This window comes from Etheostoma cragini, chromosome 14, assembly GCF_013103735.1.
Source record: "Etheostoma cragini isolate CJK2018 chromosome 14, CSU_Ecrag_1.0, whole genome shotgun sequence".
Classification (NCBI taxonomy): Eukaryota; Metazoa; Chordata; class Actinopteri; order Perciformes; family Percidae; genus Etheostoma; species Etheostoma cragini.
This window is the reverse complement of record NC_048420.1, coordinates 3,837,853-3,856,157: the sequence shown is the minus strand read 5'-3', so window position 1 is coordinate 3,856,157 and position 18,305 is coordinate 3,837,853. Positions and strand designations below refer to the sequence as shown.

The window sequence follows — 18,305 nt, the reverse complement described above, 5'->3', positions numbered from 1 at the left end:
GATTACAAAAATGGTATTGCAGTCCTTTATGTCAACAGTTTTATTCATTCAGGATAAGAACGGGCAGGGATTGGAGGCTGGTCCACAAATGAATGATGTCTCATTTACATGACTGATTCTATGATTCAGATGTAATGGCAAATCTACCACACCCTTAGAGTTTACTTTGGCTAGAAGTTTTATTACAATTGTTATCTAATCTTAATTTTACCTGAGAAAGACTGTGTAGGTGGCTGTTGTATATGCTATTGTCAGGGTTGATTGTCAAACTACAGTAAAAGCCTTGGGAGAATGCCTCATTGTTGTTTCAAATAAATCTATTGAAACAACACTCCATACTTTGCCGCTCCCTCAGGTTGACTTGAGTTACACACCCAGTTGTCATTGGCAGGTAACTGTACCTGTACATCACTCTGTTGCTACTGCTATAACTTAATAGCCTTGCATTGTCTTCACTTTCAGTACCCTCGCATATACCTCGGGTCAAATTGACCTGTGACTTATATGGGGCTTTCAAAAACAATTCTGAATTAAAATTTTACTTCACAATCTATTAACAAATATTATCTTAATCTCAATTTTAAACAGTTAAGATGACCTACAGTATATGTTTAGGAAATGCATTCAGTCTCTACTAGATTAAAATTGAAGTTTATAATCCATGTTAAAAATCCACTATGGAAAAAACATAAGTGGTCATATATGGTATAATTTTCTGAATTGAGTCAAGAATTCATGTTTATCACAGAAAATAAGGTCACTTGATGTTCAGGCAGAAAAAAAAGTAGCATTTTTGTTCTTGCAAAAATTTGAAATGGGTCAATTTGACCCAAATACCATAAAAGGGTTTCCACATTAGTTTGTTGTAATAAAGACATAGATAGATAGATAGATAGATAGATAGATAGATAGATAGATAGATAGATAGATAGATAGATAGATAGATAGATAGATAGATTGATAGATAGATAGATAGATAGAGACTTAATTATCATAGTAAAGAGAATCACTATCCATTACAGTGGCGGACCCAAATGCATGACTCAGACAGGCAATAAAAGGGAAATACTTTTATTGTCTAAAGAACAATGTAAATGTGCATTACATTCATTCATACACTGTGGCCGGGGCTACTGTACAAGGTGCCACCTGCTCATCAGATAAACATTCACACACATTCACACTCCGATGCGCAGCACCGGGGTAACTCGGGGTTCAGTGTCTTGCCCAAGGACACTTCGACAATTCGACTGCAGGGGCGGGGATCAAACCACCAACCTTCCGATTGGCAGGCAACCACTCTACCACTGAGCCACAGCCTCCCCTTGCTGCAAATGCCAATGCAAGCAACAGTACAGCAGGAGCAGGAGTCATTGTAGTCAAAAGGCAGGCAGAAGTCCAGTAACAATCAGTCAGGCAAAAGTATAAAAGGAGCATACAAGAAACGTAAACGGGAAATAGGCTAGAGTCCAAAAACACTGAGGAAGCAAACTCAAGAGAAAACTTTGGAAAAAGTGACATACGGACAACTACAGTAGAGCTTGAACGTTTGGACACCCCAGGTAAAAAATTGTATTTGATTTTATTTACATCATTTACATTTTCAAATGAACAGAAAACTAAAAAATTGCATCTGCAAAAGTTTGGGCACCCTGCAGAGTACTGCCCCTTTGGCAAGTATCACAGCTTGGAAATGCTTCTTGTAGCCAGTCAAGAGTCTTTCAGTTCTTGTTTGAGGTATGTTTGCCGATTCTTCATTCCAAAAGTCTTACAGTTCTATGGGATTTCTGGGCTGTCTGTCACACACTGCTCTTTTATCCATAGATTTTTAATTATGTTGAGGTCAGGAGATTATAAAGGCTATGGCAAAACATTCAGTTTACGCCTCTTGATGTGATCCCCCGTGGATTTTGAGGTGTGTTTAGGATCATTCTCCATTTGTAGAAGCCATCCTCTCTTTAACTTCAGCTTTTTCACAGATTGCAGAAAGTTAGCATCCAAAATTTGCAGAAATTTTATTGAATCAATTTTTCCTTCTACTCGTGAAATGTTACCTCTGCCACTGGCTGCAATACAACCCCAAAGCATGATCGATCCACCTCCATGCTGAAGAGTTGGACTTCTTTTCATTAAATTCTGTGCCTTCTTTTTTCCAAACGTACCTTTGCTCATTCCGGCCACAAAGTTCTATTTTAACCACGTTGGTCCACAGAACTTGTTTCCACAATGCATCAGGCTTGTTTATATGTTCATTTGCAAACTTCAAACGCAGATTTTTGTGGTGAGGACGTAGAAGAGGTTTTCTTCTGATGACTCTTCCAAGAAGACCAAATCTGTACAAGTTTCTCTTTATACTGGAATAGTGTAGCACAACTCCAGTGTCCGCCAGGATTTTTTGGATGGATCGTGCAGTCAGACGTGGATTTTTACTTCCAGTCTTCCAGATCTTGTTTTAACTTCCATTGTTCCTGATGACTGCCATTTCTTAATTACATTCCAAACTGAGGATATTGGCATCTGAATCTGAATCCATGGTGCTGATGGTTGGGGCAAGGTCAGATGAGTCTGGGCATTTAAAACCTTAAGATTGACATCACCTGGTCTTTCCAGACAATGATAGAGAACTATCCATGATGCTGTCAGGTCTCAGCTTTCCCAAGGAGGCGGTGCATGCTATAAACTCTGCAGGGTGCAGACGCCAATTTTTTGGATCCTTTACTTTGAAAGCGTAAATGATGTATATAAAATTGAACTTCTTGTGACATAGACTTAGACACAGTCAGTTGATGCCTTTTGGAGATTTTGTAGACGGCTAACAAAGGCTCAGAAAGACAACCAAGGGAGGGCGGAGAAGAGCCGGAGGAGGGCTGAACAGAAAAACAAAACAAAACTAAAGTTGGGGCGGCTCTGGCTGGTTGCCTGCCAATCGGAAAGTTGGTGGTTCAATCCCTGGCCCTGCAGTCATATCGAAGTGTCCTTGGGCAAGACACTGAACCCCGAGTTGCCCCCGATGCTGAATGTGTGTGAATGTTTATCTGATGAGCAGGTGACACCTTGTACGGCAGCCTCGGCCACAGTGTATGAATGTGTGTTAATGGTGAATGTTTCCTGTAGATGTAAAAGCGCTTTGAGCAGTTGTTGAGACTGGAAAAGCGCTATATAAATGCAGCACATTTACATTTACAAGTCCAACAAAAAAACAGTCCAGGTCGGTTGTAGAGAGTCCAAGAGGGAGGAAGAACAAAAAGTACATGGGCTCTGGAAGGGAGGGCACCAGGGAACAGGAACAGTGACCACGTCGGAACAATGACCAGTAGGCACTCGAGAACAGAGATGCTGGGGCCAGCAACAAAGACTTACCCTTCCGGAGGCCAAACTGGCAGGCGAAGGTAGAGCTCCTCAGGCGTCCGAACAGGACCTTGAGGGCTCTCAGGTGGCCAAACAGGCCAGCAAAGGTAGAGCTTTTCAGGTGGCCGAGCAGGGCGGGCTAGGCGGGACACCTCCGGAGGCCGAGCAGAACGGCGAAGGCGGTGTCACGGTTTTGCTGATACCCTCCCTTGAGCTTCCAACAATAAACTCTCCTTTTGGTAGTCACTGTAAGCCTCCTACACATGTCTTTCATCACCACCAAGTCAAAAAGAAGATCACAGAGTTCATCTGACATAATCTCCTCTAAATCCTTGCAGGACTCACCTAAGTCCATTGTGGCCAGATTGTACTATCACGGCACAGTGACGGAACCAAATGCTTTTTTGAGCAAATTATTGTTGAGATGTGACACATGAATTCTCCATCTCTCAGAGGTAGTAATGTGGCCTAAATCCCAAATGACAGTCAGTAGCACATGATTCAAAAACATTATTGGGAGAAAAACTGTTTTGTGGCCTTCTGATTTAGGGGTGTAACGCTCTCTGAATAAGACTATCTAGAGTAAAATATCATTTTTCGGTACTTAAACATTTACAAACCAGACCTTGGTATCTATCTATAGTCTGATACACTACTATAGAAAAGAAAATGTTATGCATACACTGTATATATACAGTATATATTCTTAAAGTTGCACTTTCATATGGCTCTGTGTAATTTAGATTATTTAAAGCTAATGTACTTGAACGTACTACTTGTTGTCTGAAGTTTGCACCTTCAGGGTTGAAAGCATTTTATTAGAAGTCACTGTGGATGAAAGCGTCAGCTAAATTACATGTAATGTAAAGTAATGTAATGTAATACGTTTGTCTAATACAGCGGGACACCTGTGTGTGTGTGTGTGTTTGTGTGTGTGTGTGTGTGTGTGTGTCTGTGTGTCTGTGTGTGTGTCTGAGCAGGTGGCAGCTTGTACGCCACAGTGCATGAATGTGTGTGAATGGTGAATGGTTCTGTACTATGTAAAAACGCTTTGAGTAGTCGTTGAGACTAGAAAAGCACTATAAAAGAACAGTCCACTCACATTTAAATTTTGGAACTAGTGCTAGCTTTCAATGGAAAAGAGTTGGCAACACTAGGTGCAACCTGGATATAACAAGCAAACGTTCCTATTGTTCCTGAAGCACAAACGGCTAGTTGACATGTCTTAAAGGAGCTTTTAAGTGTCTATTATTTCGCTAAGAGGAAAATCAATAAAAAAACATTTTCAAACAATAAATATAAAACAAAGATCTGACACTTGATCGTATTGAGTTTCTGTGAGCTGTACATTCACTACTTCTTAACACAAGCAAAATATAAATCGTGGAGCTTCGTTCCTCCACAGCGCTGGGCAACGCGAGAAAATCTTGGAGTTGAACGGCCAACGACAGCAGTTGATAGTTTTTGCTTTGTAGCTTTTGCGTTTGTGTTGTTGCGTTTGCGTTGTAGCTTTTGTGTTTGTATTGAATCGTCTCAGACCCCTCAAAAGTAGGCTAATCAAATCCATACTGACACGTTAACCTTCAAGCCACTAAACCTGTATGTAACACCTCTGTATTCATTAACAATAATGCGAGACGTTTACGCCACTATCTAACGCTGACTTTGGTGATATCAAGATGCAATATCGATGACACTAAAATGTTTCGCCCGCTCGCGCACACACTCACAACCACATATATACAGTCTTTGTCTGGTTGTTGATTAACGCAGACATGGGCTGATTGTTATCCTGCTGCGCTCTGCGGTGCCCTGCTATGTCCTGCTGTGCCTTGTAATGCCGCACATACTGCCCTGCTATGCCATCAACTACTACAAAGAACAACTACAAACTACTATTTTTTGTGACTGTTATTGCCACTCTTCATTGTTAACCCCAACCGGTCGTCAGGCACCGCCTACCAAGAGCCTGGGTTTGTCCGAGGTTTCTTCCTAAAAGTGAGTTTTTCCTCGCCACTGTCGCACTTTGCTTGCTCTGGAGGGAACTAGTAGAACTGTTGGGTTCTTGTAAATTATGGAATGTGGTCTAGACCTACTCTATCTGTAAAGTGTCTTGAGATAAATCTTGTTATGAATGTATACTATACATAAAATTGAATTGAAAATTGGATTGAATTAGCCACCATAAGTTCATGAGGCAAATTCCTGATTATTCCACATTTTCATTGTGATGAAATCAGGACCTGATTACTTTCAAAACCTCCCCCATTCAAATTGTACTACTAGGCTATAGCCTAGTATGTCTTCCTCTGATGTAGGCCTAGAATCACACTGTAAGTCAGTGTTGTATATTAAGAGGTTTGGGGTCATTCTGTAAGTCATTTTGGGGTAGGCCCTACAATTTGGCTGCAGCGCTGTTCCAAACATTTTCAACGGGCACCTTTAGTATTGACGATGAGGGAAATATGAAATAATGGATGAAACTGGTAGAGATTTAATATCTTAGGACAGGTTTAGAGTTTTTGTTTAAATATACAGTATATTTTTTATTTTGTGTTCCTGCTGCTAAACTATTTACGACATAATCCAATGCAGTTTTAAACACGCTGCACGCACTTTTTTACAGTAGGTGGCGGTATGCGCTCTTAAGTTGTCTGTTATTCATCAGTTTTCCGAGAGAAGAAGAAGAGAAGAAGAAAACAGGCAAGCCAGCCAGCAGCAACCGGCAGCAACCTCAGCCGGCAGAGAGATACATAATTCTCCAAGGATTATCATAATAAATTATCAAAACGTCGTACGCAATGAGGTAATTATATTTTAATACGTGTAACATTTATTCCCATTGTATTTTACACTTGTATACGACCAAAGTGTTGACTGATGTCGCGTAGCTCCTCACGTTAGCTAGTTAGCTAGATCGGCGTACCTGGCAATACGTATTGGAGGCGTGCATTGTTTGAACGCTAACGTTAGCTACTAGCTAACATGTTATAGAGGTATTTAAAGTTAACGAAATAATTCACGTTAGTGTTATTTATTATGTGCCGTCGCATTGAAGCGTGTAAGCTAATTGTATTCTGAACTGAGATACGTTAATAAAACAACTAAATTACATAGTGTGCTGACGATAGCCACCAAGCTAGCTAACATTGCTTAGCCAAGTAGGTAACGTTATCTTAACGAATGAATGAATACAGTGATGTGGATGTTAGCGTAGCGTAATAGTAGCTGGTAACTAAGGGTACGTCAGGCCATTAAACTTAATGGCAATAAATGGTGCCTAAACCGAGTCGTCATTGCATCATTAACCTTACTGTAGTGTAACGTTATGTGAGCAGTTTCCACATGTCACTGTGTTTGTGTCCAGAGGAGACCGCGGCAGGGGCCGGGGAGGCCGCTTTGGAACCCGTGGAGGACTAGTCCAGGGGTGAGTTCAGCCACAGAGCTGCTATTTTTTTTGTATTCATTAACATCGTAAAGACAAAATGATTGAAACAACCGGGGAACAGAGCACTGTAGAGATCTGTTGAAGAACTCTAGTTAGCACTGGGGCGGCTGTGGCTCAGTGGTAGAGCGGTTGCCTGCCAATTGGAAGGTTGGTGGTTCGATCCCTTGGCCCTGCAGTCCCATGTCGAAGTGTCCTTGGGCAAGACACTGAACCCTGAGTTGCCCCCGGTTCTGCGCATCGGAGTGTGAATGTGTGTGAGTGTTTATCTGATGAGCAGGTGGCACCTTGTACGGCAGCCTCGGCCACAGTGTATGAATGTGTGTGATTGGTGAATGTATCCTGTATGATGTAAAAGCGCTTTGAGTAGTCGTTAAGACTAGAAAAGCGCTATATAAATACAGCACATTTACATTTACATTTACATTCACTGTTGCAATCGTGTGACACCTCTAATGACATTATTATGTTGTTGTGATAATATTAACTTTTAACCTTTTCCATATATCACTTACCACTACTACAGATATTCTGTGTCTATGAACACCCCTTGAAGTCATTACAACAAAACTACAAACATTCTTTCTATATTCCTGTTTAGGTACCGTCCGTTTGTCCCACACATCCCATTTGATTTTTACGTGGTGAGTAAAAACGTGTGCGTGGTTACATTTAGACATGAGCTTCAAAGAAGGAAAGATGAATGATGCTTTAAAGAGTATCTTAACAGGCTGCAAAGCAGTGTTTCACTGCTGTCTCTAGTTGAATGTTTTAGTCTGTTTCAACAAGCATCACTTTTAGATGTGGTTGGCAGTAGGGCCGGGCAATATATCGATATTGTGATATGAGATTAGATGTCTTTGTTTTTGGAAATTGTAATATTGTTTAAGTGTTGTTCTTTTCTGATTTTAAAGGATGCATTACAGTAAAGTGATGTACTTTTCAGACTGTTCTAGCTCTTCTGTTATTTTTTAACTTTACCCACTGAGTCGTTACATCTACACTACTGAAGATATTCCTCTTAAATCTCATTCTCAAGATATTTTGTTAAAGCACTAATTATCAACCCTATGATATTGCCACAATATCAAAATTGAAGTATTAGGACAAGAATATCGGAATATCAGATTTTTTCCCCCATATTGCCCAGTCCTAGTTGGCAATATTTTAAATACAATGAAAGAAACATGGATGGATTTTTGTTGCTGTTGCATGTAGTATAGCTTTATCTCAACAGTCCGACCAAAAATCACATATATAATAACAATTGCATTCAACTGCCATACACCTTATGACCTTAGCAAATGTTAGTAGACAAGTTGTAATTTTAAAGAGTAGTAAAATACGTGCCCAAATCTCCGGGGAATGAAATGTCCTAAACTTTTGTGATGTTTATTGTTTCAGTTGATATCGTGATGACTATATTTTTTTAAAGCAACGTATTGTGCAGCACTGATGTAGGCACACTTTAATTGAAATCTAAATGGATGAGATCAGAAAGTGATTGATTGATTTCTGATGAAAGGCCCCAGTTGTGTATACGTACTGAAGTTGGCTGTTTTTTCACAAGTGTGAGATGGCCTTTCCCAGAGTAAAGCCTGCACCTGACGAGACCGCTTTTAGTGAGTGTCTGCTGAAAAGAAACCAGGACCTGAGCCCTACTCCTGCAGAGCAGGTCAGTCCACAAACTTACGTTAACTAGATAACAGTCCGTCTCACCAATTTCTGTTTTGTTAATGCAGTATGTTGGCTAAGTTCACTGACAAAAACAATGTTTTTTGTTGTTTTCTTGCGGATAGTCTTCCATCTTGTCCCTGGTCACAAAGATCAATAATGTCATTGACAACCTGATTGTTGCACCAGGCAACTTTGAAGTGGTGAGTCTTTTTACTTTTACTGTACAATCTTACCGTACTGACTCCATAATGAGCACATTATTGTAGTCCAGATCAGTGTGTGCAGTGTACCACGTCACTACATATTGCAATAGCGTGATATAAGTGACACATAAAAAAAAAATGATAGTAATTGAAGTGTTCTTCCTGAACATCGCAGGCTACCAGGAGTGTTTAAAAATTAGGAACCTATGCAATTTTTCTAGTTTCTATTTGGTCAAATCTGATCTGATGTGGAAATATGAGCTAGTTAATAGTACTACTACATTACATGTTAATAATGCTAGTTCATTACATGTTAATGTTGTACTTGTCTTTTATCATAGCAAATTGAAGAGGTGCGTCAGGTGGGCTCTTACAAGAAGGGAACCATGACAACAGGACACAATGTGGCTGACCTGGTCGTAATCCTCAAGATCCTCCCTACATGTGGGTGATCAGTAGTGTCATCTGTTTAAACCGGCATTTAACATAATAATTTGTGTGTAGCATTGTCTAAAAGAAAGCTGCTGGTAATGTACCTGTACCATAGACTTTGTATTAATAGACAGTGCATGTATGATGTCACCCATTGGTTTGTGGAGATCTGTTGAGTCTGCCGTTACGGGCGCAGCCATCCTGGTTGCAGATGTGATGGTTTTAGAACAGAGGGAAGAGTCATGTTATGTTACACACTTTCCCTGGCAATCATAATAATTTATTGCCGATTTTGAAATCAACAAGACCATAATAAAAGAAAAAAGAACATCATTCTGTGTTACAGAAGACTTAACAATAGTGATTGAGACCATACACTCATTATGAAAATGTTTACTGAGGTAATGAGTCAAGTGACAAGTGGGTCAGTTTCTCACAGACTTCTAAAATGTAAATGGACTGTTCTTATATAGCGCTTTTCTAGTCCCAATGACTCCTCAAAGATAGTATTAAAGTAACAAAATAGTAATAGTAACCAACCTCCTTTTGCAACAGCATGTGTTGTCCCTTGCTGGAATTCAGATAGATTGCAGGTTTAAGGCACATCTGCATTTGCAGCACTTTGCTGAAATGGATGGTGTGTCCATTCATGTTTAAAGTCTATGACCTGTACTTGTTTCTGGGTATTTAAGGACTTTGGATGTAACATTAAGGTGTTTGCAGCCAGTAAAAAGCTAGTAATGGCAGTGATGGGGCTTTTATAGTAACGTCTTCTTCTGTTCAGAACCTTAGTATCAGAAAGCCCCACTAGTGTACATGCTTCTATATGTATATATGTGGATGCATCACTTATATCAACCAAACAGAGATCCTTGGGCTCTCCACTTTGTCACTGAATTGTGAAGTTCGTAGGACCATTTCACGAATGAAAGCTGTTAATGGCATGCCATATCAGGGCTGTGCCTTAGTATGAATAAGTAGAAGATTTTAACTGGTTAAAAACAAGCAGCCCATGTATACTAACTAACTTTGCCTAAAAGTTATCTGTAACCTCTATGATTAAACCAGTCCATAAATCTGACCAGCCATTTGATTGCAGCTTTGGGTATCTTGACAGTTTTCAATACTCACGTGCAACAGACTTATTCTGATTTGTAGCCAAATAGTATTATTTTAGTACAATTTCCCACTGCCAAAGAAACTGTCTTGAGTTGGTCAGGCCTGTTTACTACTGTATATTAAAGAGCCCTGTGCATCAGTCAGTAATGTAACAGTCACTTTATTGAGAGCCCTTTTGTAATTTGATTTGTGTCATGTTTGATGATGAGGTTTTTTTTCTTTTACAGTGGAGGCCGTTGCTGCTCTCGGGAACAAAGTCGTGGAGACCCTTCGCACACAGGACCCCACTGAAGGTATCACACAGAGGGACTGTCAGGATAAATAAGTTTACGCTTTAGGTTTCATAAGGGAATGAGATAAGATCTTTTGAGGCCCTTTTATCTAGCAGATGAATTAGTTTGAGGTTTCACTGGACTGTAAGCAATAAGCGGTTTTATTGATGCCGCAGTTATTAGCAACATTATTTTGTTTAATTTAAAATTCCAACAATATACTTAATTCTGAGACCTTGTTTGTTGCTTGTGTCCTGGGAAAATAAAAATTATGCACTTTGGTATGTCTCAAGCTTTTAGTGATTCATTGATTGTGGCCAACAGTCTTTGCTCATGTAAAATGTACCTGATGGGCAACTGCGTGTATCTGCTGGTTTCAGTGCTGTCCATGCTGACCAATGAGACAGGCTTCGAGATCAGTTCAGCTGATGCTACAGTCAAGATCCTCATCACCACTGTCCCTCCCAACCTGCGCAAGCTGGACCCTGAGCTGCACCGTATGATCTTACACACATGTCCACAACACACACTCGCACTCAGTATTTAACCCCGTATCTCGGCGGCTAACACACCGACCAAAAGTCGCAGTGTCTCCACACCTTTAGGATAGTCGGAGCCCTTGTTTATCGCCATCTCTCCCCGTCTGTGATAAAGGCATAAAAATACCCCAAAATATTTTTAAAAGGTTGTTTTTGACTGCCCACATCAATCTAGGACCATTAAGTTTTATAAAAAATGGGTACATTTTAAAGTTATACTTAAGGGTATGCTAAGTAAAATGCAGAGTTCAAAGTTAGCCCTTGCACAATTAGAGGGAGAGCTAGAGCAGCTATGGTCAATGAACTGCTCGGGCAAGAACAAAGCCATAAATCAGATGAATAAAACAATTTCCCACAGGGTCTCTGCCGATACAAATGCCACCACACACTTCTAGTGGGTCATAAGTAATAATTGAGAGGGATTACTTTTGTATTAATATTGTATTCTATACATTGTTTTTTTTTTATTGTTTTTTAGTAAAGGGCTGCTAAGTAAACCATCCAATGTGCTAATACTCTTAGAATTTAGTTATTCATTATAATTATCATTTAGCCTGTGGAAACACCCAGCACATTATAAACCACAAGGTCCCTGGTTCAAATCCTGATGGTCAATTTTCTTTTCTTCAGTGGACATCAAGGTGCTGCAGAGTGCCCTTGCTGCCATCCGCCACGCACGCTGGTTTGAGGAGAATGCCTCTCAGTCAACGTGAGGAAGTCTATTTAACTACCATTAGGCTTACTGTTCTATATATAATAGTACATGGATATGACCACACAATATGCTCCCATTAATTTATTGGATTATTTGATGGCCATAATCTTCAGGGTCAAGGTGCTGATTCGCCTGCTGAAGGACTTGAGGCTGCGCTTCCCTGGTTTTGAACCCCTCACTCCTTGGATCCTGGACCTGCTGGTAAGACCAAAAGTCTGCTGCTTTGCACTTCCTAAATCTTGACAGATTACATAAAAAAAAGTGTGATTGCATGTACAATATAATTGAGTTGAATTGCATACTTGGCAGATGTAGTGGGTAGGTGGCATTATCTGTGATGCTGTCATAACAGTGAGGTTGGTGTCTGTTGTTTTCCAGGGCCACTCTGCGGTGATGAACAACCCGTCCAGGCAGCCCCTGTCCCTGAACGTAGCCTATAGGTTGGTTTCCTTTCACCTCAGTTTTCTCTTGGATGCATTCACTATAGATGGGGGCATTGTTCTAAGATTTGTGTTGGACTCCTGTGTTTTGAAGGCGCTGCCTGCAAATGCTGGCTGCTGGTCTCTTTCTTCCTGGCTCTGTTGGCATCACGGACCCCTGTGAGAGTGGAAACTTCAGAGTGCACACAGTCATGACTCTGGAACAGCAGGTAGGTTGGCGCCTTGGCCTTAACTGCAAGCCATACACAGAGCTAGATCATGCTTCTTTATGGTTTCGTTTAAAGTGATACTTCGCATTGCGGCTGTTTGCGGCTGCATCATGGATGACATTAGTTGTGTTAAGCTGCCTTGTCTAAAATTCTTATGTGTTGTGAAGTGTTGCGTGACAGAGTGCTAATGTTCAATTTGTGTGTGTTTGTGCAGGACATGGTGTGTTTCACAGCACAGACACTGGTGAGGGTGCTTTCTCATGGAGGTTACAGGAAGGTCCTTGGCCTCGAGGGTGATGCCAGCTGTAAGATAACCTAATTCCTGATTATGAGTATAAACTGCTTTTCTGTTTTCAAACTCATCCCTGCAAAGTAATGATAGCTTTTATTTAAACATTTTCAGAGTTTGGAAATAAAGCAACATGTTGAAACCAGTAAAAGTTCTTGCTAACCTAACCCAAATAGCACAAAGTTGGTTGGAAGTGAGACTTAACAGTTAGTCCATATCATTAACAAGCAGCACAGGTTAAAAGAACAATGTGTTATACCAAACCAAAATCCAGTGTGATTGAAGTGCTATATAAAAATGTTCAGTGCAGGCACCTCACCAAGCGGAGACAAAGCTTTATAAATCCGATGCGTATATGTCTTGACTATTGTAACAATACATTGATGTCCTTTTCAAGTGTCCCAAAACAATTCTGGGTAGAGTACTACATTTTTTTGCCAGAGGTCTTCAGAAACCTGATTTTCAACTACTAATTTTTTATTACATGCACACCACAGTTATCATGTTTCCTTTCATGACAAACAATTGTGCTTCCAGTAATATTTTGTCCAAAATTATGATCTCATGATAAAATGTTACATAACTTTTAAAATGAATATGGCAATATGCAGCAGCCTCAGGCCTTTGATCTATGTATTTGTTTTGACATGGGACTTCCAGTTGTGTGTTTTATAATGAAGGTTATCATTCTACAAATTATGCCTGCATGCACAATAAAATGAATAAATAATACTAACCAGACTGCTGTATGCCTGTTGTTGCAGACCTGGCAACAGAGATGTCCACATGGGACGGTGTGATTGTCACTCCGTCAGAGAAGGCCTACGAGAAACCTCCAGAGAGGAAGGAGGAGGAAGACGAAGCTTTGGAGGAGGGAGGCGATGGAGAGGATGAAAGCATGGAGACCCAGGACTAAAGGCAAGAAAAGCCCAAGAATAATCTTTAAAAAGAAAGCTGTGTGTGAGATTTTATATATAAAAACTACAATTTGTAGGGATGTTACAATCATGTTTTCTTTGCTCCTGATCAGAGTATTTTAATATTGAGTATATGCCAGAGACCGTTCCGATTAGTGCATTTTCATAAATACAGTTGCTAACAGTGCAGAGTTCAAGTACATTAACATTGTTAAAGTCAGTCCTATAGGGGTGTGCATCTGATATGTATCTACAGGGACTATGATGCGGTTCATGGACAAAACATTTTAATATGGAAGCAATTCAGTGCGATTGGATTGAATGTAGAATCGATTCAGTGTGATAAATTCTAAAGCCAATTCTATAAAAGAAAGTTGTCTGCCTATCTTTAAATGAATATACATTTATATATGTATAAGGTACCAGGACATGCTAATAGTATAAATTTAGTTTAATTATTTAGCCACCTATAGTCCCATTGACAGACCTACTTCTACAGTGCTCCGGAGGAAGGTCTGTCTAGTCCACACAGCAGGGACAAGAACGTGCTTTGGTTTATAGGATTTTTTTATTATTTTTTTTTCAACCAATCAGTCGTCTTGGGCTGCGCTATGCGCCAGATGGAGAAACGTTCACTTTCGTTGAAAGTATAATTAGGACAGATGCACCACTTTTAAGATATACTGTATTCTTGTTTTTCGGTCAAATGGCCTTTTGAATGGGAGTGCTAGGGTTGCTTTTTCTTAACACTAAGAAGTAGGCCTGTGCAATTAATCGTTATAAAATCTCAATCTCTGTTCACCGTGTTCATGATTAAAACTTTTTTTTTTCTTGGACGGATTCTCATTTACAGAATAATTTACTAAGTGCATTGAGGGGGTAAATAGATCCTAGCTTATGTTAAGATAGACATTTAACTAGTACTGAACCATTCTAGTTTGGATGAATGGACTTTCCCAAGTTGGGTTGGCATAGACCACAGGTGGAAAATGTCCGGCCTCTGAGCCGGTTTAATCCAGCCCACAAATCAATTCAGGAAAAAACAAATTCTATGCATTTTCAAATATGAAATCAGCCACCACAATACAATAGTTTGAGTAAAGGGACAATCACAGCTTCACTAACACGCTTACTCTGCTCTTTCTACAGTCAAGATGCTTTCAAGATGCAAGATCCTTTCATCTAGGTCATGGTGTGTACTTTTGATGTAACAGAAACACCAGCAGGAAAAATGTTCCACCTAAAAGCTACCATTTGTCCTCATTTGTCAGTTTTTATTGTTTTTACTTTCCCCGTTTGGTTTGTACTTCCTTGTTTTAACATCCTGAATTAAAAACTTTTTTATTTAGCTTGAGTCTTATTTGTTCCAAAATGAAAGCAGAAGCAGCAAGGGTCAAACAGTGCAGCCACACTCATGCAAGCAGTAATAATCAATCAAGTCATGGATTTTAGCACACAATTTATATGGAAAATTGGCCTGATGGTATTTCAGACATATTTGGGTCAGGGTTCCAAAATGACAACATACTGTAGATGTGTAATGGGTGACAATGTTATTTAAAAATAATGATATCATTATTAAGTCCAAATAGAATGTAACAACACAAGCAATGATATGGCAGATTCCATGTTAGAAAATATTACAAGGAAGCATTTGCTCATCTGAGTATGGGAGACATTTTAGTTTTTTCCTATTTACACGTTAAACTGTGAAGGTGTTCTCTTTTCACACCGGCACTCATTTGCCAAATAGACAAACTGACAAAGAGCAAAGACCAATGTAGTTCTGTACACCACAAGGGGACAAAAGAGAATAAAATCTAGTCAAGATCAATAACATGATTCTTTATTCTACCTATTGAGCCACACAATTTGGTATAACGTGACAAGGAAATATTTGTCTTCTTAAAGCATTGTTTGGGCTTTAGAATTAAATGCTTCAGTTGTGTAGAGTGGATGGAAGTTGCGGTTGGGCGCCTGGATAGCTCAGTTGCAGAGCCGGCACTTTTTTTTTTTTTAGCTGTAATGTCAAAAGCCTAAAAATGCCCAAATATACAATTAAAGAAAATTTTAAAAGACATTTTACAACATGACCAAAAGGCAGCATGCTGTATAGTTTGGCTGCTGCCTCCAGTTTGACTATTTAATAAATATGTCAAACAAGATTCACATTGTAATTATATTGTGTCCTAAAGCAACTCCCAGCTTTCTGCATCTTTAAAAAGTATAGACTTAAGCTATTAATCTTTCTTGCACTTCCGTCTTGTGTCGCACTTGTCGAGAGAACGCTTTGATGCCGGTGGCCAAAAGATAGTTAGCTGCTATGACTGGGGCATGAAATGTAATGTAAGGAGGAAACAAATCTATGGTGATTAGTATGACATACCAGACAGTGGCCTGGGTACAGACACAACAAAGGTGCATTCTGTCTGCAACAATGGACGATGCCACAAGTGTAACACACCTGAACCTTCCAACCCGTAACGATCAGTTACGGCAATGCTTTCCTTCTCACAAAAATTAGGTTTGAGTTTCTCATGTTCCTGCATTTCCATCTCACAGGACTCTGACTGTTCAGTCACATAGCTCAAAAAACCAAATAAGCGCTAGAAGGTTAAAAAAAAAGAAGAAGTAAATGTCAGGCAAATAAACAAAAAAACCTTCAAGATTGGGTTTTTTATCTAATATGTAAAAGTAAAAAGTCGCCACAAAAATAAATAGTTGAAATGACAGAATCAAGGTTTAGATATCACAAGAAGCTCAGAAGAGGTTGAATCTAACGTTTCCTGTGTGGAAATATGTGTATAGCAACAACTGATAAGAAACTAATGTAAAACTGTTGAAATGACAAAAACAAGGTTCAAACATCACATTAGCTCAGAAGAGGCCAAAACGCATCTTTCCTGCTATGTGTATGACTGCTTCAGTTAAGAAACTAAAGTAAAACTGTTGAATTGACAGAAAAAAGGTTTATACATCACAAAAAGATCAGAAGAGGCCAATACACACTTTTCCTGCATGCATTAATGTGTATAGCAACTACTGATAAGAAACTGTTGAATTGACAGAAAAAAGGTTAAAACATCACAGAAAGCTCAGAAGAGGCTGAAACGCACGTTTCCAGCATGAGATGTGTGATTAACAGCTTTTATTAAGAAACCAATGTAAAACTGTTGAAATGACAGAAACAAGGTTAAAACATCACAAACAGATTAGAAGAGGCCGAAACGCACGTTTCCAGCATGGAGATGTGTGATTAACAGCTTTTATTAAGAAACCAATGTAAAACTGTTGAAATGACAGAAACAAGGTTAAAACAACACAGAAAGATCAGAAGAGGCCGAAACTCACGTTTCCAGCATGGAGATGTGTGTTTACCAGCTTTTATTTAGAAACCAATGTAAACCTGTTGAAATGACAGTAACAAGGTTAAAACATCACAGAAAAATCAGAAGAGGCCGAAACGCACGTTTCCAGCATGGAGATGTGTGTTTAACAGTTTTTATTTAGAAACCAATGTAAAACTGTTAAAATGACATTAACGGGGTTAAAACATCACAGAAAGATCAGAAGAGACCGAATTGCACGTTTCCAGCATGGACATGTGTGTTTAACAGCTTTTTTTAAGAAACCAATGTAAAACTGTTGAAATGACAGAAACAAGGTTAAAACATCACAAACAGATCAGAAGAGGCCAAAATGCACGTTTCCAGCATGGAGATGTGTGTTTAACAGCTTTTAATAAACCAATGTAAAACTGTTGAAATGACAGAAACAAGGTTAAAACATCACAGAAAGATCAGAAGAGGCCGAAACGCACGATTCAAGCATGGAGATCTGTGTTTAACAGCTTCTAATGAGAAACCAATGTAAACATGTTGAAATGACAGAAACAAGGTTAAAACATCACAGAAAGATCAGAAGAGGCCGAAACTCACGTTTCCAGCATGGAGATGTGTGTTTAACAGCTTTTATTAAGAAACCAATGTAAAACTGTTGAAATGACAGTAACAAGGTTAAAACATCACAGAAAGATCAGAAGAGACCGAAAGGCACGTTTCCAGCATGGAGATGTGTGTTTAACAGCTTCTAATGAGAAACCAATGTAAACATGTTGAAATGACAGAAACAAGGTTAAAACATCACAAATAGATCAGAAGTGGCCAAAACGCACGTTTCCAGCATGGAGATGTGTGTTTAACAGCTTTTGTTAAGAAACCAATGTAAAACTGTTAAAATGACATTAACAAGGTTAAAACATCACAGAAAGATCAGAAGAGACCGAAAAGCACGTTTCCAGCATGGACATGTGTGTTTAACAGCTTTTGTTAAGAAACCAATGTAAAACTGTTGAAATGACAGAAACAAGGTTTACAAATATTAAAAAGCTCAGAAGAGGCCAAAAAGCATGTTTCCTGCATGTATAGCAACTGTTAAGAAACATATTTTGACAGCTGTTATCAGAATATGTGACCCTACTGTAACTTGGCAGAAATCCCCTGTAACTACAGTTAAACTATTTCAGGACATAAAACAATGATCACTCTGGTCAACATCTGGTCTAAGGCACAAGGGGTCACATATTTTGACAGCTGTGTAATGACGTCACATGCTGTTTTGCGATCAAATTCGTATATCAAATTGATTTTAGACATTTTAAGGTGTTTCCATTCCTTTTCGCACTAAGTCGCAAAACATTC

At 39.3% G+C, this 18,305-nt stretch overlaps 1 protein-coding gene across 1 annotated transcript; it reads left to right on the top strand.

Annotated features, from left to right (window-relative positions):
• Positions 1-5,975: 5,975 nt before the first annotated feature.
• On the top strand, positions 5,976-15,016 carry ilf2 (interleukin enhancer binding factor 2). The gene is made up of 15 exons (XM_034892584.1): positions 5,976-6,154; positions 6,716-6,775; positions 7,395-7,437; positions 8,364-8,468; positions 8,593-8,670; positions 9,015-9,117; positions 10,452-10,517; positions 10,877-10,993; positions 11,666-11,744; positions 11,864-11,951; positions 12,129-12,190; positions 12,285-12,399; positions 12,614-12,704; positions 13,453-13,606; positions 14,766-15,016. The coding sequence occupies exons 1-14, from the start codon at positions 6,150-6,152 to the stop codon at positions 13,602-13,604; spliced, it is 1,164 nt and encodes a 387-aa protein (XP_034748475.1). The 5' UTR covers positions 5,976-6,149; the 3' UTR covers positions 13,605-13,606; positions 14,766-15,016.
• Positions 15,017-18,305: the final 3,289 nt, after the last annotated feature.